At 42.9% G+C, this 21,925-nt stretch overlaps 1 protein-coding gene across 6 annotated transcripts in view; it reads left to right on the top strand.

Moving 5' to 3' along the window:
* The window catches only part of ZCCHC17 (zinc finger CCHC-type containing 17), a 60,925-nt gene that overhangs the window by 19,432 nt on the left and 19,568 nt on the right, over nt 1-21,925 (top strand). For all 6 annotated transcript variants that reach the window (XM_060621910.3, XM_060621909.3, XM_078452136.2 and 3 more), the window contains 3 exons: nt 10,812-10,912; nt 12,540-12,631; nt 20,762-20,862. In XM_060621910.3, the coding sequence (XP_060477893.2) occupies nt 10,812-10,912; nt 12,540-12,631; nt 20,762-20,862 (294 nt within the window). The remainder of the gene's footprint in view (nt 1-10,811; nt 10,913-12,539; nt 12,632-20,761; nt 20,863-21,925) is intronic.

The raw sequence follows: 21,925 nt of genomic DNA, 5'->3' as shown, positions 1-21,925 counted from the left end.
TGCTCCTATCACTCAGGAAATTCCAAGAGCTTATGAGTTCTGTGCCGGGAACCAGAGATAAAGACCAAATGTATATTTCCTATTACACTATAGTATCAGTTCTCAAAATCCTGGCTGCAATAGTGTACTGTAGTTTTGCAGAATGTTGCCACTGGAGGAAACCGGGTAAAGGGTACCCAGGATTTTTCTATATTCTCTTCTGACTACATGTGAATCTAAAGTTCTCCAAATAATTAAATTAAATTATTTATTAACGTTTATTCATTTTTGAGAGACAGAGCATGAGTGGGGGAGGAGCAGAGAGAGAGAGGGGGAGACACAGAATCTGAAGCAGGCTCCAGGCTCTGGGCTGTCAGCACAGAGCCCCATGCAGGGCTCGAACCCACGGGCCATGAGATTATGACCCGAGCTGAAGTCAGACACTTCTGAGCCACCCAGGCGCCCCTAAAATTTTCCAAATATTTTTTAAAGTGATTGCATTACACTGTATGTTAACTAACTGGAATTTAAATAAAAACTTTTTTTAAAAGTCTCTGTTAATACCCAGTTTTGGAAATGGCTATTTCCAACAATAGTTTTACTCACTGTTGGGAACATAAATTGTTACAGATTTTGGCAACACTTATTAACAGTTTTTTATATACAATTTTTTTTTAATTGTAGGAAGAGAGTGTGAGTGGGGGAGGGGCGGGGGGGAGAGAGAGAGAGAGAGAGAGAGAGAAAGAAAGAGAAAGAGAATCCTAAGCAGGCTCCATGCTGAGTATGGAGCCAGGAGGGTCAGGGGGTGGGGGGCGTCCCAGGATCCTGGGATCATGACCTGAGCCGAAATCAAGAGTCAGATGCTCAGCCAACCGAGCCACCCAGGCACCGCTCCCACTAACGTTTTTACTGTGCTTGCCCTTTGATCCAGCAGCCCCTTAGGGGATTTAGTTCGCAGTGTAGACTTAGATACCTGATGTACATCTGTGCAGTGGACTATGCAGATGATCAGAAGATTGATACTTTGATGCTGGTGCCTTCTTCATTTTAGCAGAAAGGATCTGTGAAAAGTGTTGATGGCAACTTCCCGGCACCAGTGCCTGACTGGGAGCTGGTTGTAAGAAGCCCTCTGATTTCAGAGACGCCAAGGTGAGGGCAGGGAAATGCCTCTTAGAATGGGTGAAACGGGTGCATCCACTTTCCTGGGATGGTAAGATGTCCAAGCTAAGATGAAAACGCACGCTGCGGCAGAGTTTCCATGGTGTGCCCCGCCCCGCCGAAATTCTACAGCATGTGTCCACGTGCCGATGTCATTTTTGAACTACTGCATAGGTTTAGAAGGAAGCCTGGAAGCAGCGCCACAAACTGTTGACAGCGGTCACCCCCGGAGGGTTCAGTTTGCTAGGGGAGACATGGACACCGAAGAGGGACTTTTACTTTGTGCAATTTCTTAACCCAGAATTTTTCTTAAAAATAAAAAAAGTCCAACTGCTGATCTTTGAATAATAAAGCCGTGCATCTAGCCTTGGAGACTACTGTGCCATGAATGGCATCGTGGAATTAGAAGGGCTCCCCGATAGTTTCCAAGCTAGCAGTCAGCAGGGGATAATAAAGTTGCTCATTTTGTGTTGTCTGGGATTTAACGAGAGGACTCATCCCCATCTTTGTAGGCATGCGCCTCTTTTGGTCTGAAGACAGATCTTGTCAGTGTACCCACCATCACTGTAATACCTACTCACTTGAGCATTTATGTGGCACCCTGGGGACTGTGTAGAGACGAAAGGCCTGACACCTCCCAGCAGTCAGGCTTCAACTCACTTGTGTCCATGCCCTGTCAGGGGATGCCTCTCATTGTCGCTGCCTGCCTACACGTGGATCTGTCAGTCTGACAGCCGGTGGAGACAAGCCTCAGAGGGAGAGCGTGGGGAGCCAAGTAATTAGGCGGGAAGTCTCTAATCCTGGGCTTTTCTGTGGTTTTGCTGCGTAATTCCAGCAGTTGTATTTTAACTTCCCTGCTCTCAAAAGGAGAAAATCATTAAGTCCCACGCCAAAAGGACTGAGCTACAAGATAATTGTGGTCTCCAGATTTTAATGTTCTGATTCAGGAAGGGAGACTCTAACTCGAGTTTTCTCAGCCTTCTGTTCTCAGAATTTTTGTCCCTACTGAGCTGAAAGACCCCTTCCTCGTACTCAGATCTAAACTAGATTTTCCCCTGGCTCACGGTGTTGCCTGCTAGAACGATCTGTGATGATGGAAATGTTCTATATCTGTTTCGATGTGTTTTTCTGACACCAGCTAATTCTCTGGATTCCAACTGCAGGTGTCTTAATTCTGACACTACCTGCTTGGAGTTAGTGTGTCAGATCTCACAAGTTAAAGGGGCTCAGACTCACAAGACTGCCCCTACTTCAGGTGCCAGTCGTAAGTCCTGAGCCACCTGTACTTCTAATTGGTGGGCTGTGAAGCAAGGGTTCCCACGACCCCCTCTTCAAGTTTGATCATTTGCTAGAACAGCTCTCAGGACTCAGGGAAACACTGTTTCTTATGTTCCCAGGTTTTTGTTTTTTGTTTTTTTTTTTTTTTAATTTTTTTAATGTTTATTTATTTTTGAGACAGAGAGAGACAGAGCATGAATGGGGGAGGGGCAGAGAGAGAGGGAGACACAGAATCGGAAGCAGGCTCCAGGCTCTGAGCCATCAGCCCAGAGCCCGATGTGGGGCTCGAACTCACGAACCGTGAGATCGTGACCTGAGCTGAAGTCGGACGCTCAACCGACTGAGCCACCCAGGCGCCCCTCCCAGGTTTTATTATAAAGGATACAGTCAGGCCCGGCCAAGGTATGGGGGTGGTGGGGGGGCGGGGGTACTCCAAGCTTCTCTGACACAACACCCTCCCAACAAGCTGATATGTTCACTAACCTGGAAGCTCTCTGAGTCTTGTTTTAAGAGTTTTATTGGGCCTCTTCAGCCCCTCTCCCTCTTTCCTGGAGACGAGTGGTCCCAACCCTCTCTCATCATTTAACCTTCTGGAGACTTGCCCCGTTCAGAGCCATCTAGAGCCCTACCCTAAATCACCTCCTTAGCAAAACTCTTCTGTGATCAGAAGGGGCTTATGAATAACAAAAGACTGTCGTATCACTGGAGAAATTCCAAGAGTTATAGGAGTTCTGGGAGGAATCAGGGACATACACCAAATAAATTTTGGTATTCTAGCACATCTGTGCTGGCCAGTAATGTAGCCACTAACTTTTAACTTTGTTTATTTAAAATAATGTTTTAATGTTTATTTTTAAGAGAGAGAGAGACAGTGCGAGCGGGGGGGGGGGGGTGCAGAGAGAGAGAGGGAGACAGAATCCGAAGTAGGCTCCAGGCTCTGAGCTGTCAGCACAAGAGCCCAACCTGGGGCTCAAACTTCATGAACTGCGGCATCATGACCTGAGCCAAAGTCAGACCCCTAACTGACTGAGCCACCCAGGTACCCTAACCTTGTTTATTTTAATTAATTTAAATTTAAACTTAAAACAGCAACATGATGGGACACCTGGGTGGCTCAGTCAGTTAAGCATTTGACTTCCGCTCAGGTCATGATCTAGAGGTGCATGAGTTCGAGCCCTGCTTCAGGCTCCACGCTGACTGTGCACAGCCTGCTTGGGATTCTTTCTCTCCCATGCCTCCCCCATTGTTCACACGTGTCCGCGCTCTCTCTCTCTCTCAAAATAAGAAATTTTAAAAGGAAAGTGAAATGGAATAAATACTTAAAAAAAACCCAGCAACATGGCTAGCGACTATCATAGTATCAGTGCAGCTTTTTATGACGTTCTTTTTTTTTCTACTATCCTTTGCCCCACTAGCACATGAGATTTGGGGATCAGATTGTTCAACATTTTTTCCTAATGTTTATTTATTTTTGAAGGGGAGGGGAGGGACAGAGAGAGAATCCCAAGCAGGCTCAGCCTTGTCAGCATGGAGCCTGACCTGGGGCTCGATCTCCTGAACTGCGAGATCATGACCTGAGCTGAAATCAAGAGTCGGATGCTTAACCGACTGAGCCACCCACGCGCCCCCAGCGTTATACTTTTTTTTTGTTTTTTAAGTTTATTTATTGTGTGTGGGAGAGAGGGAGAGAGAATACCAAGCAGGCCCTACACTGTCAGCATGGAGCCCAGCACAGAGCTAAACTCACAAACTGGGAGATCGTAACCTGAGCCAAAACCAGGAGTTGGACACTTAACCAACTGAGCCACCCAGGCGCTTGCCAGTGTTACACTTTAAAATGTCCTGCTTATGGTAGAAGCTCAAATATTTTTCGCAATGAAATCAGTGTGGCGAATAATTATTGACTTCATTACCTGGCCACTATGTTAGATGTGAACACAGAGATAAGAGATAAGAAAACATAGTCCCTCCTGCCCTACTGTTGGTAGTCTAGAGATACGAACAAATTACAATGTAGCGCAATGATATAAGTGAGGTTGTGGTTATCCACTGGGCTGTGAGATATCCACCTGAGGAATAGTGGCTGTTCAATACATTTTATTAAATGAATACATTAATTCTAGTTCCAGCCCCACCATTTACTGGCTTTTGACTTCAAGTTGCTTTGGACTTGAGCCTTAGTTTCCTTACCTGTGAAATGGGAATGATGTGCCTGTTTTAGAGTTTCTTATCTGTCAGGATCATGTCTTGTCCTTGAATCCACAGTTGCCTGTAATATTGTGGATGTTTTGTAACTATTTGAATGAATTCATGATCCCAACAAGATAAAGGATATGAAAGCACTTTAATTTATGGGCTTACATTATAATCATAAACCATTGATTGGAGATAAGTTATTTGAAAATTCTAGAAAGGGAATTCATATCCCCCAAAGATAAAGGAGACCTTTTATTTTGACAGATTTTGGCTGCAGCTGTTTTCTAATGGTTTGTACTTTTCACCTCTTTCCTTTATTGCCAGTGGAAGTTGTGAAGGAAATTAAGGTTGAACAATGCATTTGGGAGAATATTTTCAAGGGAACAATAATAGGCTTACTCCTTTTTTTTTTTTTTTTTTTTTTTTTTTTTTTTTTTAATATGGTGATTGAGATGCTAGCTCTTTCCAAGTTGTCAGAATTTTTTTTCCCTTCTTTTACCAGCATCTACTCAGATGGGATTCATTCCGTTCAAGTGTCATGTTGGGTTTACTGAACATGATGATGGACTTGATATGCCCTTTGGGCATTTATGGCTTCATGTCAGAAATCCAGGCACAGACTACTTCCGAACAACTCCCTTCCACGTAGACTGACAAGCAGAGCATACTTGTTTCTATTCATTTCGAAGCATATGTTAAAGCAGAATTAGATGCGTTTCGACTACTTGTAGATGAGACCATCTTTCTTTCTTTTTTTTTAATTGAAAAGATAGCACAGATCATTAATAATAAATGGAGAAATATCAGTATGCTATAGAAGACCTGACAGACTCATAGTTCTTTTATTTTTTAAGCTTATTTATTCATTTTGAAATGAGACAGAGAGAGAAAGAGCACGCGTGCGTGTGCGGGTGAGAGCAGGAGAGGAGCAGAGAGAGGGAGAATCCCCAGCAGGCTCCATGCTCATCGCGGAGCCAGACACGGGGCTCATGACCCGTGAGATCCCATGACCGTGAGATCATGACCTGAGCCAAAATCAAGAGTCGGCTGCTTAACCCACTGAGCTACTACCCAGGTGCCCCACAGATTCATATTTGAATTGCAGTTCTTTCTTTATCAGCTTTGTGACCTTGGCCAATATACTTCTACAGTATCTTCTCATGTGAACCTATGTCACAGGGTTGATCTAAGGAGGAAATGAACAAGTGAATATACTGTATATAGTGAGGTCTCCAGCACAGGGTGAGGGGACCTCAAGTGTGTTATTTGGTGCCCTCTACTATATCACTTAATCCAGCTGTTGGTGGCTTATGTGGTTAGCAGTGAAACACCTCCCAAGAATGTAGACTGGCTTCTGAGAATGAAACCTAGTGATGGATTCCCCCACACAGGATGGGATTAGCCATGGATAGAAATATACCAGGCAATTGGCTATAAATCTGTGACCAGAGAGATGAGAGCACTCAAGACTTTGACAAGATAATTTGGGTGTGATTCCAGGGAAAAAGGATTGGAATGAAATTATAACTCAGGAGACTGAAATCTAATTGACTATCATTCTATGTAGGGGGAGATTATATGAGTAGGTGGGGGTTGTCAGCCTGGAACATAGTAAAAGAAAGTCCGAGACTCTGAAGATAGCAGTGTTTGTCTTACCTTATTTAGGGCAGAAATGAATCTGATGCCAGGAACTGGAGAGAGATGGATTCTTTTATGAGGAAGTGATAAGTCCATTAAACTTTTGTGGACTGTAAACCTATCTTAAAACATCTCCTTTTTGTTCTGATTCTGTGTTGAAGCAGTTTCTAATCACTTATCTATGTTTTTAGGTATTTGATACTGGAGCAGTGGTGGGTAGTTTATGAGATGAGAACTAGGAATAAACAAAGTATGTCCTCTGTTGTAAATTGATAAACTGGTGAATTGTGTCTATCCCTGTACCAATCACTAAGTTGACAATCTGGTTAATATATTTTAGCATAGCTTTTTATATTCCTCTTTAGTCTGAGTCTATATGAGACATAGTTTTATTTTGGTCATAGTACACATATCATTTTTCATTTTGCTTTTAAGATATTTATGATTAAAAATATTGCACGCTGGGGTGCCTGGTTAGCTCAGTCGGTTCAGCGTCGGACTTGGGCTCGGGTCGTGATCCCATGGTTCGTGAGTTGAAGCCTCACATGAGGCTCCACGCTGACGGTGCAGAGCCTGCTTGAGATTCTCTCTCTCTCTCTCTCTCTCTCTCTCTCTCTCTCTCTCTCTCTCTCTCTCTGTCTCTCTCAAAATAAACTTATACTGCATGCTTACTATAGAAAATTAAGGGGGATTTTTTTTAAAGTTTATTTATTTTTATTTTTTAATGTTTATTTGTTTTTGAGAGAGAGAGTGCAAGTGGAGGAGGGGCAGAGAGAGGGGGACAGAGGATCTGAAGCAGGTTCTGTGCTGACAGCAGAGAGCCTGATGTGGGGCTCGAGCTCACAAACGGTGAGATCATGACCTGAGCCAAAGTCATATGCTTAACTGACTGAGCCACCCAGGGGCCTTAAGTTTATTTAGTTAGTTTATTTTATTTATTTATTTTGAGAGAGAGAGAGAGCACGTGCATGTGGGTGGAGGAGGGGCAGAGAAAGAGAGAGAATCACAAGCAGGCCCTGCACCATCACTGTCACCTATCAGCACAGAGCCCGATGCAGGGCTCAGACTCATGGACCGTGAGATCAGGAGCTGAGCTGAAATCAAGAATTGGGTGCTCAACCAGCTGAGCCACCTAGGTGCCCCAAGGGGGAAAACTTTAAAGGAATTATATGATACCATTACCACACAGAGACAGGTGCTATTAACATTTTGGTATATTTCTTTATTAGTCACACGTACATAAAATTTGACATACTGAGATTAAGATTATAGTGTCTATATATACATTGTAGCTTTTTACACTTAGTGAACCTTAAACATTTCTCCATTGTTTAACATACTTTTGTAAACGTTTAAATGACATTATTCTGTCATTCAGATGTACCACATAATTGTTTTAAGTTGTTTTCAATTTTTCACTACTAATACTTTGAGAAATACCTTATTGAACCAGGAGAGATGCCTGGACCAAAAAATATCCTACTTTGGGATCAGAGGGGAGGACAAATGGTTAGTGCCATTATTTCCTTGTTTGTGGTACAGACCTTCTGTTTTAGGAAAGGGAAAAAAAAAATCTCAAGTATTATTAGGTTCAACATTAATTTCCTTCATAACTTTCATTAACAGAGGAAAGAAGTAAATTTTAACATGAGAGGACAGTTGCAGTCAAAAAATGTCAAAGGGAAAGCTTTCCCTTTCCTTCAGATCATCTGGATTTCCCCTCTAGACTTCCCAGTTAGGCAGCTCTGCCCATTACACCATCATGGGGGAAAAAAACACAGCTTCACAAATTTTATCCAATTTGGAGGTTACGTGATGTGTCTAAAATTAAAAACATAAGAACATATAAGATGTATATAACACATTTTGGAGGCCCCAGAGTTCTTCATAGGCTATCAACCTCCAGAATGAGCCGACATAGGTAGGTGAGACCCAGTGACGGTGGTCAGAGCAAGCAGGGACTTCCAGTAGGAGCTCTAAGCAGAGGCCAGGTGCTTCTAATTACAGGCGTGTGCCTGCCGTGCCGATGACTTTGTGGGCACACACATGTGCAAGACAGCTTGAGAGAGAGAATACAGGCTAATAATTCCCCCAGGAAACTTAAGGAAGGGCAGTCATTTTAGACGTAACTCTTTGACTTACCGGTTTTTTCTCTAGGTTACATTCCTGATTTATGTTCATTCAAAATAATTGTATATTGTATCTATTTCCCCCAGAATAGAGACAATTTTCTTTATTGAAACACTTGAAAATAAAGAAAAAAATGAACATGTAATCTTGTACACTAGTATAATCGTTGTTACAGCATTTTGGATCATTCTGACTTTTAAAATCTTTTTGAAGCATTTGTAGTCATACTGTATACAATTTTGTGTTGTATTTTGTTATTTACATGGGAAAATGCTGGTTGTTTTCAGTGCTTGACACAGAGTCGGCAATCAGATGTTTGCTTACTAAAGAATGAATTATGGATATATTTTTACATCATCTTTTGAGCAACATTTTTAATGGACCATTCAATGGCTGTACCACAGTTGACTTAACCATTGCTCTGTTGTTGAATATTAGGTTGTTTCTAATTTTTTTGTCTTACAAATACATGAGGATTTTTATGTATGTCACTTTTCCTGATGCATATCACTTTTTCTGTGTATATGATTACTTCCTTTGGACAGATTCCCAGAAGTGATTATGGGTCAAATTAATTTAGTCAGAACTCTTGGTTGCAAGGGACAGAAACAGTTGAGAAATGTTTTGACTCTTCCCATTGGGATGTGCAGGATAAATCTGGCTTCCCTAGGGCTCTATCAGGTGCTGAGATTACACCCTGAGGGCTTGGTCTCTTACCTTTGGTCACATCTTGCCACCTGGTGGTTAATATGGGCATTGGTAAATTTTTGTAGTTCGTAATCCCAACATCTTGAAAAGGATGAATTGATTTAGCTAATGTCTCATGTCTATCCCTGAGCCAATCAATTACTGTGGCTAGCTGGGTGAGGCATCTTGATTGACTAAGCTTGTGTCATGTGTCCATAGTTGGGTGTTGTGTCAGCTTCGACCAAATCACATGAACTGACCAGATTTATTTTAGAAAGCAGGGAAGGTGATGTTGATTAATGCTTTAATAACTTTTTCCATAAAAATCTGAGGTTGATCTCAGAGGCATGAGTTCCAGCCCCACATTGGGTGTAGAGATTATAAATAAATAAAAACTTTTTAAAAATCTGAAATTGTCTAACAGAAAAAAAAAAAAAGAAAATAGGGAAGGTGGTTCTCCCAGGAAAGGAGTTTGGACAGACAGGAAAAGGATAACTATTACAAATATTTTATGAAATTATTTAATGACTATTGTTTAACTTTTAATTTTTTTTTAATGTTTATTTTTGAGAGAGAGTACGTGCGCACTCGCGTATGAGTGGGGAGAGGGGCAGAGAGAGAGGGAGACAGAGGATCTGAAGCAGGCTCTGCATTAACAGCAGAGAGCCCAATGTAGGGCTTGAACTCACAAACCGTGAGATCAGGACCTGAGCCAAAGTTGGACGCTTAACCACCTGAGCCATCCAGGTGCCCCTAACTTTTAACAAATTTTATTAAATATTTTTACCACTCTTGATAGTGATTGCTAAATGATTTCTAAAATTTTATACTAGCCCTAGCAATATTTCTTACTTGACTATGCTCTCACCAGTGGGTATTGTTATTTTCTAAATATTTTGCTAATTTAATAGGTTAAAAATAGCACCTTGTTTAGATTTTCTTTTTTCACTTATTTCTCATAATTATTTTCCATAATTGTAAATTAAATGGCTGCTTACTTTTCCATTTGGTTGATTTACCACGGTTTACCAAGCTAATCATTTAGGTTGCCTTATAGGTTTTTAAAAACTTTTCTAGATAATAATACTGCAGGTATTTTTCCATACCCATAGGTCTTTTGCCTTTATTGGGTTTTTTCTTTTGGAAAAATTCTAATGATGATATTCATGCATCAAAGGTAAAAACATCTTGATGCCCTTGCTTTCAGAGACTTTCATTGACTTGTGTTTTTACTAGTGTAAGTGTGGTTATTGTATCACATGTTTGCTAACATTGAGCATTATTTTTTTAATTTATTTTTTAAAATGTATATTTTTGAGAGAGAAAGAGAGTGTGTGTGTGTGTGCGTGTGTGCGTGCAAGTCGGGGAGTGTGTGTGTGTGTGTGTGTGTGTGTGCATGCAAGTCGGGGAGGGGCAGAGAGAGAGAGGACAGAAGATCCAAAGCGGGCTCTGTGCTGACAGCAGACAGCTCAATGTGGGACTCAAACTCCAAAACCTCGAGATCATGACCTGAGCTGAGGTTGGACGCTTAACCGACTGAGCCACTCAAGCGCCCCTGAGCATTATTTTTAAAGAATATTTGTTGATTAGCTACAAAACATGATCCCACATCGTCTTAATTTAAAGTTTTAAATTAACAGACATTTTGCAATGAATTCTCCACTCCCATTTTCTCCTTACCTTGTTATTTAGAGTATAAATACCAGATATACCCTGTGCTTTACTTCATTTCCTCTCGTGCCCAGGTTTGGTCCATCGAACTCACATGTCCTCCTGTCGCGTGGATAAGCCTTCTGAGATAGTAGATGTCGGGGACAAAGTGTGGGTGAAGCTTATTGGCCGAGAGGTAAGGTTCTGTGCAACTTTCATGTGGTGAGAAGGAATGAAGAAAAACTAGGGGCAAGATGGTGAATGTGTATATGTTATTAACTGTGGCTGATGATCTTATTTTTGAATCCTGCCGCTGAATTCTGTCCTGAATTGAAACCTTCTGGCCCGCTGTCCTGTAAACTCAGAAGGAACGTGGTATAACCTGTAATAAGAGTGGTGCAATAAGTACACGTTTATAAGACTTTCCTCCCTGAAGTTTATCCAAATGGCCAGTGGCAAGAAAAAAAAAAAGCAGAAGAAAAAAGAACCAAAGAAAGAGAAGGCAGCTTAATTGCTGGGACGAGTCTTTATCAAACTTCAGAGAACAGCTGCCAGGTACACTTCAGTTTGGACCCAAACAAGGGCAGACACAGAGTTGACCATTATTGATCCTAATACCTGGCACCAGGCAGTGTGAGGGAAGTGAGAAAAGTCTGAAGGACCCTGTTAACAGCAACTCCCTTGAGGGCATGTGGGCTGCGGGTGTGGGCAGCCTACAGGAGAAATGTGATCAGACGCTGAGACCCCCACCGGAGAACAGCGGGGCAGATAGGGCTGAAAGAGACGCCATTCAATAATGTTTGAGTGCTTTCATGTACTAGTCTGAGGGATATAAGAGCGAAACAGACCTAGGTGACATCAGCTGTTATGGAGCTTATACAGAATGTAACCAGAAGACACAAACATTAAAATGAGCAAGCATATGTATAAAATAATTGTAAGTTAGGGGTGCCCGGGTGGCTTAGGATCTGAGCCCTCTTCAGATCCTCTGTTCCACTGCCGCCCCTCCCCTGCTTGCATGTGTGTGCTCTCTCTCTCTGTCTCTCAAATAAATATAAACATTTGTTTTAAAATTGGAAGTTCTAATAAGTGCTGTAATGGGCTCAGGCAGCGTCAGAGGTAGATTTAGTGGTCAGGCACAGGCTCTCTGAGGAAATGACACATGAGCTGAGACCTAAAGAAAAAGGCAGTGGCCACATGAGAAGCTGGGATAAGCATGTTCTAGGCCAGGAAAGCAGCTGATGCAAAGACCCTGAAATGGAGAAGGGCTGCAAGGGTTGGAGGGAGCAAAAGAAGACCAATATGGCTAACAATCACCTTCCTGTTTAAAAATGCTCTAAAAATCAATAAATAAAAATTTTTAAACAAGAAAGAAAGAAAGAAACAAAGAAAGAAAGAAAGGAAGAAAAGAAAGATGCTCTAGACCAAGTCCAAAGGAGGATCTAGTCTAGTCTGGAATGTTTCAGAAACCCATTCTGCGCTCATGGATCTCTGAACTAATCATTATGCTGAACCTGAAAAATGGCTTTTATTTTTCTGCCTGGCTACCTCCACAGGCCTTGAATTTCTGAGCAGCCATTTCTGTCTTTCCTCCCCAGAGGAACAAAAATAAGGTAAAAACTATTTCCTACAGTTATTCTGCCACAAGATCTATTTATTCTCATTAGTACTCCCAGTGTTCCTAGTACAGGACCTCAACCATTAGAGGAGCTCAGTGTTTATTATGATGATAAAAGCTTTGATTCTTAGTTAGATAATTGTAGATCAGCAGTCTAAATGATGTACTCTTAACTTTTGGTGACTTTGCCTTTTGTCTTTTACAGATGAAAAATGATAGGATAAAAGTATCCCTCTCCATGAAAGTCGTCAACCAAGGGACTGGGAAAGACCTTGACCCCAACAACGTTATCATTGAGTAGGTAAAAGGTTTGGAAAGGCTAAAATCCTTCTAACTTCTCAAACTAAAGAATGCTGTAGTGAATCAGACTGACCTGGGAACTCTACCATACATAGTCTCTGATATTGAGGAGTTAAGTAGCCTTGGTGATATTTGGATTTAGAGGTCTAAAGTGTAGGTCACACTGTGCTGTGTAGAGTTCTAGGATGGAATGCTAACATGCCAAGCTCCTAGCACAGAAGTGCTCCATCAGTGGTTTTGTTTCCTTCCCCTTATTCTTTCTGCATTAGCCCTTTAACCAGTCAGCCAACAAGCATTCATGAAGCACCTGTTCCTTGTCTCCTAGCACTGGGGCTCAAAGAAGACAGAGACCATGTGGGAGGGTAGGGTAATCTAAAAGCAACACATCTTGGGATAACTGTGTTCTGAACACCACATCTTAGTTTTTTTGGCTCTTCGGACCTTTCATTTAGAAATGGAAGATTTGCTATCCATGTAGGCTAATGTCTGGTGATACAAGGGAATTTGCTATCTGTCTCAAAGTCTTTTCTGAATATATGCCAGTGGGATTTCTGATTAGAGGTTCCTAGTTCCCTAAGGTTCCCTGAAGGGTTTATGAACTGTTTCCAGCATTTCAGAAAGTCAGCCAAATCATGCATTTACCTTCAGGTTAACCATACGTTAGAGCACCTGGGTGGTTCAGTTGGTTGAATGTCTGACTCTTGATTTTGGCTCAGGTCCTGATCCTAGGGTTGTGGGATCGAGCCCTGCATCAGGCTCTGTGCTGATCTTGGCGCCTACTTGGGATTCTCTCTCTCTCTTCCTCTGCCCCTCTACCCCACTTGCACACACGCTCTCTCTAAAGAAAAAAAAACAACAACATTATTTTATTGCTTTTGATATTGTTAAAATAGCAAATTGTTTATCTCAGGCTAATCGGGTGCTCTCAGTGGAGTTATGTTATTGATTAATTTAAAAAATAAAAAAAATGTTTGTGTGGGATCTTGGTGGGGAAAAGTTTGGAAACCTGTGTTTATAGTTCTAAGCAAAATCAGTTTGATGTTTATTTTGGAGGGAGAGACACACACAGAGCACGAGTGGGGGAGGGGCAGAAAGAGAGGGAGACACAGAATCTGAAGCAGGCTCCACGCTCTAAGCTGTCCGCACAGAGCCCCATGTGGGGCTTGAACTCACGAACTATGAGATCATGACCTGAGCTGAAGTCAGATGCTTAACCAACTGAGCCACCCACCCACACGTCCCATAAGCAAAATCAGTTTGGATACATAAGAATTTTACCTAAAAGGGAAGGAATTGATTTTTATTGGATACATACTATGTGCCGGGCATTATGCAAGGCAGTTTCCATACATTTGTGTATCTGATTCTCATAATAACCTCCAAATGGGTATTATCTTCATTTTACTTTTTATTCCTAGTTGGGGCGGGGGGGAGGTTGTTTTTTTTTTTTGAAGATTTTATTTTTAAGCAATCTCCACACCTATTGTGGGGCTTGAACTTACAACCCTGAGATCAAGAGTCACATGCTCCATTGACTGAGCCAGCCTGGTGCCCCTGGATTCCTAACTTTGAACTTAATGCTTGGTGATAAATAATTTGCCTGTGGTTAGTAGCAAATTATAGTGGGTCAAGGACCTGAGTCTAGGTTTCCTTGACATTAAGGCTAATGCTTGTTTTTGACACATGATGCTTCTAGCTGTTGCATGTGACTTAAGAGTTTTTCCATATTTCTATCGTTTTGTCTCCAAATATTGACATTTGTAAGTCTGATTATTGACAGAATACTTTTCGGTTACAGTAGAAATGTTTTATAACTCAGAGCTCAGTAAGGTTATTTTAAGTTTGGCATTTACTTGGTTTTGGGGGTGTCCATGTTTCTGTGTGTAGGCTATTTCTAGTAATAACCAAGTGGCTGAACAGTAACTTGTAAACTATTTCTAGAGTTGCATCCAGGAAAGAAGCATGGTATAGTGGAATGATAAGAGGTTTTAGAGTTCTACGTAAAGCAGAAAGAGTCCTAGTTCTGCTACAAGCTGATGTATGGCCTTGAACAGACCACCTTGAGTCTCTGAACCTCAGCTTCTTCACTATCAGTTGGAGAGAATGATACCTACATCTCAGAAATGATGGAATGATCTCGATACAGTCTTGTTTGTTGTAAAGAGCCAGATTAGCATCTAGTTTACAGTAGAAACTTAACGGATGGTGGCTACTTGTAGTTATTGGGGTTTTTTTAAATTGTTTTTTAATGTTTATTTATTTTTGAGAAAGAGAGAGAGATAGAGTGTGAGCAGAGTAAGGGCAGAGAGAGAGGGAGACAGAATCCGAAGCAGGCTCCAGGCTCTGCACCGTCAGCACAGAACCTGATGTGGGGCTCGAACTCATGAAAGAGATCATGACCTGAGCCAAAGTCAGATGCTCAACGGACTGAGCCACCCAGGCACCCCTCTTTAATCTTGTTTAATCTTTATTTTTGAGACAGAGACAGAGTGAGAGCAGGGAAAGGACAGAGAGAGAGGGAGACACAGAATCTAAAGTAGGCTCCAGGCTCTGAGCTGACAGCACAGAGCCCAATGCAGGGCTCGAACTCACAAGCCGTGAGATCATGACCTGAGCTGACGTCCGCCACTCAAGTGCCTGAGCCACCCAGGCACCCCATTGTAGTTATTGTTTTCAAAGATCTCATTTTTCTCTGTGGTTAGCACACCTTTTCTTTTGAAAGAATATGTAAGACCCAGGAGAACAGGGGTTGCACCTCTTTCTTATCTCCCATCATGCCTGATGCGTATCGCTCATTTAGCTGGGGCTTTCTTTTACTCATTTATTCAACAATTATCTTAGAGGTTCGTGTTCTACATTAGGTGCAGTGGCAATACCAAGGTTTCTGCCTAAGGGCCTTAGGGCCTAGTGTAATGATATCATTATGCAAATAACTTTAATAGAAGGCAAGTGGGATAAATGCCAAAAGAATGGATTAAAGGAAGAATTCTAGGAATTAGCTTAAAGAGGACAAGTTAGTTTCAGTCCCTGATGGTTACAAGAGAGGTTGCATTTGAGCTAGGTCTAGAAGAATGGATACAATTTTGTCAGGCAGCAGGGAAGGGAGTGCTATTCCATATAGAAGAAAGGGGTTAAGGAAAGGCATGAGACAGGAAAACACAGGGCACATTTAGGAGTCTTGTTTAAGAAAAGAGGGGGGTCCAGCCACTCTGGAAGCAGTATGGAGGTTCCTCAAAAAATTAAAAATAGAACTACCCTACGACCCAGCAATTGCACTACTAGGCATTTATCCATGGGATACAGGTGTGCTGTTTCGAAGGGACACGTGCACCCCGATGTTTATAGCAGCACTATCGACAATGGCCAAAGTATGGAAAGAGTCCAAATGTGCATCGATGGATATATGTGGATATATATGGATATATGTGATACACACAGACACACACACAGACACACAAAATGGAGTATTACTCAGCAATCAAAAAGAATGAAATCTTGCCATTTGCAACTACATGGATGGAACTAGAGTGTATTATGCTAAGCGAAATTAGTCAGAGAAAGACAAATGTCATATGACTTTACTCATATGAGGACTTTAAGACACAGAACAGATGAACATAAGGGAAGGGAAGCAAAAATAATATAGAAGCGGAGGGGGACAAAGAGACTCTCAAATATGGAGAACAAACAGAGGGTTACTGGAGGGATTGTGGGAGGGGGGATGGGCTAAATGGGTGAGAGGCACTAAGGAATCTACTCCTGAAATCATTGTTGCACTATATGCTAACTAATTTGGATGTAAATTAAAAAAAAAGAGGGGGGTGTGGTCAAGGTCTAGAATGTAGGGCTTGAAAGGTATGTTGGGGTCAGATTGTAGAGAGCTTTGACTTGACTATCAGCCAAAGAGTAGTATTAATTTTCTTAAAGCCTTTGAGGAGGAGTAGAGGCACCTGATCAGATTAATCTCCCCTCATGTCCCATTCTCTGACCTTGCCTTCTTATGCTCAGTATCCTCATGCTGTCTGCAGCCACCCAGTCTGTCAGCTGCCTTTTGTTTTTCATCAATATATGTCTTACATTTCGTCCCTTCAGTCCCAGAGTGTTAAAGTGAATCTGTAAATGGAAAGGGTGAAAGACAGTTTCCAGGTAGGTTTAGCCAGTATAGCATAGTCTTTTAGGGGAGTATTTATGGGGGACAGCTGGGTGGGTCAGTCTGTTAAGCATCTGACTCTTGATTTTGGCTCAGGTCGTGATCACACGGTTTGTGAGTTTGAGCTCCGCGTGGGGCTCCGTGCTGACTGTGCAGAACCTACTTGAGATTCTCTCTCTCTCTCTCTCTCTCTCTCTCTCTCTCTCTCTCTCTCTCCCCCTCCCTCCCTCCCTCCCTCTCTCCCTCTCTGCCCCTCCGCTCATGCTTTCTCTCTCTCTCAAAATAAATAAATAAACTTAAAAAAAAAAAAAAAAAAGAGTATTTATGGTTCACCACTGTAGTTACCCGTGTGTACGTCTCCCTCTGCTGCTAGTCTGTTAGCTCCTTGAGGAGAAGGACCATGTTCTGTCATTTTAACGTACTTACTCATATCCCTAGTACTCGCACCGATGCCTACCACTTAATAGTTGAACTGAAAAAAAGAAAGTTTAATTCAACTATGTGCACTGGATGGATTGGAGGAGGAAACTTGGAGGCAGGGAGACCCGTGAGGGGATTATTGCTATTTAGATGTGATGTAGTTAGAAGCCTAAAGCAGCACGATGACAGTGAGCACAGAAAGGGAGATGTGGTAAATGACACGTTTGTTGAATGGAGTATTAAGTGGGACTTACGTTTGGCTTGTAGTATGTTAGGACCCACAGAATATTGGAATTGATTATAATGAGGATTTGTTTAAGCTGCAGCTCATAATCACTTGAAACTCAGCTCCGCAGATAAGGACATCTGAACGCCATGAAGTGTGTGACTTTCTCAAGTTACGTCCCCAAGATCCTGCCCTGGTTTTTAAGAAAAATGAGTTTTATTGTGGGAAGAATACTTACCATGAGATCTACCCTCTTAACAAAATCTTAAGTGTACTTATGGTATTGTTTACTAGGTACGGTGTTGTACAGCAGGGCTCTAGAACTTAGTTCATCTTGTTTAACTGAAACTTTATGCCTCTTGACAAGTAACTCCCATTTCTCTCTCTACTCACCTCACCTTTTTTTTTTTTTTTTAAATAAGTGTTTATCCATTTTTGAGACAGAAAGTGTGAGTGGGGAAGGGCAGGGGAGGCAGAGCTTCCAAAGCGGGCTCTGTGCTGAGATCTTGCATGGAGATCTGCATAGAGATCTTGATGTGGGGCTCAAACTTACGAACCGTGAGATCATGACCGAAGTCATGACACTCAACCAACTGAGCCACCCAGGCACCCGTTTTTGTTTTTTTTTTTTAAGATTTTATTTTTTTAAGTAATCCCCACACCCAGCATGGGGCTTGAACTCACAACCCCGAGCTCAAGAGTCACATGCTCCACCCACTAAGCCAGCCAGGTGTCCCCTCACCTTGGTTTCTGTAACTCAAGCTTTACTCTTTGAAAGGACCCTCTCCCATGACCCATGCTAGACAGTGACCCCCTATTCTTTGAGTAAGATTATCCTAGGGCAAAAGCTGGGGATTTGAGCAGACATTTTCAGAACTTAGGACGCTTGTCTGCACTGTCCCACTAGGTAGCCACTAAGTTACGTATGGTTATTTAAATGTAAATTAAAATTAAATAAAATTTAGTATCTAATTTGTCAGTTACACTAACCACATTTTAAGTGCTCAGTGGCCACAGATATAAATATTAGTCAGCAGTACAGACATAAACTTGGAGAACTTGCCCGTCATTGCATTCTGTGGGACAGCGGTATGCTAGAGAACATGCTTGCTGTTCAGATATCGGGAAAAGTAAGACATGGACTTTATCTTTGAAGTCCTGCTCGGGGTAGGAGGGTGAGCCAAAATGTAAACAAATGTAACAAAATGCTCAGAGAGTAAACCGGTGTGGGAGCACAGAAGAGTCATTAACTCTGCCTGTGGTAGCAGGGAACATGTTAGAGAAGATGTGTGGGAGCTGAACTGAAGAATGACCAGGACAGAATACGGAGTATCTCGGTCTTTTCTGTTTCCTCTCTTGAGCCTGCGTATCCCATGAAACTGTGAACTAAAATATGTGAGGTGGGCAGTTTTGTTCTGCTTTGATATGGTCATCCTGCATTTCTCTGGGTGAGGGGGCGTTTTTGGCAGAATATTTCTGGTTTTGCTGGACTCTCTAGAGACCTGGAGAATAGTTGGAAAAGCTTAGGTGAAGTCAGTGTTCAAAGTTAAAGAGGTTTAGGTAAAGAAAAAACATTTGGGGTCAAGACCACAGAAATTTCAGCATTCACTCATTGATGTGGTCGCTTGCTAAGCCTTGGGCTAAGGTGCTGGGAGAACAAAGACAAGTAAGGTGTTGTAGAAAGGGCTCACAGTCCAGAGAAGAAACGTCAGGGGATCGGGCTATAAAGTGTGATGTGCGCTGGGAGTGAAGTGTGTTTGACTACAGTTTGAGTTTGAAAGAAAGAGTGATCGAGGGTAACACTCTGCGATCGAACATTCCTGAGTGCCCACTCTGTGCAGGTACTGTGTGTTACAGTAAAGGTCAAAGAAAGCCATGGCAGCTGGTAGGAGTGTAATTGGTAAGCGCCACGGAAAACCGGCCGGCAGCGTCTGCTACAGCTGATGCCCTACAGCCCAGTATACTGTTCCTCTGCTCCCTGGAAGTAGGCATTTCCCAACAGAACTGCGTATATATCTGTTCACTGAAAGACGTGCTAGAAAGTTCACAGAAGAACTGTTCCTGATAGAGACTACTCAGATACCTCTCGACAGCTAAATACTTTGCAGCAGCGAGAATTGGTGACGCATAAGTGCACACAGCAATACAGATGAATCTCCCAAACCAGTGAAAGAAGCCAAACAGAGAAGCGTCCGTACTCTAGGATTCCCTTCACATAATTTACAAAAATCCATGAAACTGTGCTGTTAGAAATGAGAGTAGCGGTTACCCTTGGGGGAGGCATGGTGACTAGCGGGGCTTTGGAGGTGCTGGCCACCTTCTGTTTCCTTGTCTGAATCCTGGTTTCCTAGGTGTGTTCAGATCGTGAAAGCCGGTCAAGCTGTATGCTTATGAACGCCTTTTTGCACATATACCTTAGTAGTACCTTTAGAACTTTTAAGAAGCGCTACAGGAGGGGCGCCTGGGTGGCTCAGTCGGTTAAGCGTCCGACTTCGGCTCAGGTCATGATCTCATGGTCCGTGAGTTCGAGCCCCGCGTCGCGCTCTGTGCTGACAGCTCAGAGCCTGGAGCGTGCTTCAGATTCTGTGTCTCCCTCTCTCTCTGACCCTCCCCCATTCATGCTCTGTCTCTCTCTGTCGCAAAAATAAATAAACATTTAAAAAAAAAAAAAAAAAAAAAAAAAGAAGCGCTACAGGAATGTGAACAAAGAGATGAATCCTGGCTGAGGGCTCGGGAGAAGACCTGATAGAAGGAGAGATGGTCATTGACTGAGCCTTGAGATGTTTGGGGGTGGTGAGGTGGGAGGAGAGAGGGGAGGCAGCATTCCAGGGGGAGGGAACTGCCCAGGTGAGGGCAGCGAACCATCTGGAGAAGGCAAACTAAACCTGTTTGGCTAGAGCATCTCGTACAAGTAAAGATGGGGCCAGAGAAGCAGGTTAGAGCCAGACTGGGAAAGGCCTCAAGCACCAAAGTAAGGGATTTGGACCTGATTTTTTAGGAAGCCTTTGGAGGTCTTTTAAACCCCAGGAGTGACCTTGTCAGGGTTATAGGGGGCTTAGTGAGGTGAGTAATTACAGCTTTATCCTCTGTGCTTCGGTGAGCTGAAGTTGTCTCGTTCATAATTATTAATTCAGAGCCTGTCCTGAATGAAAAAAATCATCTGTTTCATGGCGCTGCTTTCACTGCTTGTCTCCTCATGCACGACGCTTTTCCTTCTTTTTTCCTTCTACCTGCCAAAAAACAAAACAAAAAACCAGTATACGACATTACCTTCTAGTATCTCTGGCACATCTCTTAAGAGGGCCGTCAGTCAGTGTCCTTTTCGTTACAGGCAGGAAGAGAGGCGGAGGCGGTCCTTCCAGGATTACACTGGGCAGAAGATCACCCTCGAGGCTGTCCTGAACACCACCTGCAAGAAGTGTGGCTGTAAAGGTAAGGTGAAGCCTCTGCCGTGCCAGTCCTCCTCTCCTTGTGATGGCCCCTTGCTGGATGCGGGAGGCCGCCTGGTTTGCGTGTGGCTCACCCTGCTTTTTAGTCTGGCGATGGCCTCACCTGCTCCTGCTCTTATTCCTACTAGACTCTCACCAGAGTTCGCGCTCTTCCTGTTTCCTTTTCGGAATGCTGGCCCCGCTGAATACTATACTGTCACCCCGCTCCCCCTCTTCACGGCTGATGCCCTGTCCAGGCAAGGTCCCCATGTACTATGCCAGGAGGGGGGAGAGTGTTGGATTATGGTGAGCACCGTAAAGTTTTACCTCCAAGGACCATTATTATTCTGCAGAAACGAAGTGACTTGGAAATACATTCCTCAAGGATCCAAGTCAAACCCTTTCTTGCTCCCCTCTTTATCTCTTTAACTTCAGAGTTCCAAATACAGTACCCTTTGAGTAATAAAGAACACAGGCTGGCCTCTTCCTTGAAGCTGCCTCCTCAGGTTTCTTCTAGTCTTACTCGGGTGTTAAAGAGCTCACTCAGCCTGACTTCCCTCTCCGGAGCTATCATGAGAGGGACTGCCAGCGTCTCATTTCAGAGTGACCTCAATTTGTCACCCCATCTCCCTTGCCTTCCTTTTACCCTTCTCTCTTGAATTTTCTATAGCAGATTTGTGCCCCGATTGTTGTGGTGGGGTTTAAGCCCCTACTTACCATTAATGTAGAGGGAGGAAGGGAAAAATAAAATTGAAAGAATACCTCCTCAGGGGGATTGTGGGAACAGTCCAGATATTTGGAAAACTTAATGCTGTATTCCCCTTGGAGGCACCATCCAGCTTCTGGATTCAGAGTTGCAAAGTAGTTGACACAGAGCTTTTTGATGATCTCATGGGATCATCTGTGCCCCCGAAACAGGGTCTGTAGCAGGCTTGGACAAAACCAGCTCCGTGGCAGCTGTTAAAGGGCCCCCTGACAGCACATTAGGCTCCGGGGGAGTGGGGTTCTCTTACCTTCGGCTTGCGTCCTCCAGGTGTTACGTGGGGCAGAGAATATAACACGCAGAA

This window comes from Panthera onca, chromosome C1, assembly GCF_046562875.1.
Source record: "Panthera onca isolate mPanOnc1 chromosome C1, mPanOnc1 haplotype 2, whole genome shotgun sequence".
NCBI lineage: Eukaryota > Metazoa > Chordata > Mammalia > Carnivora > Felidae > Panthera > Panthera onca.
This window is presented reverse-complemented; position numbering and strand designations above follow the sequence as displayed.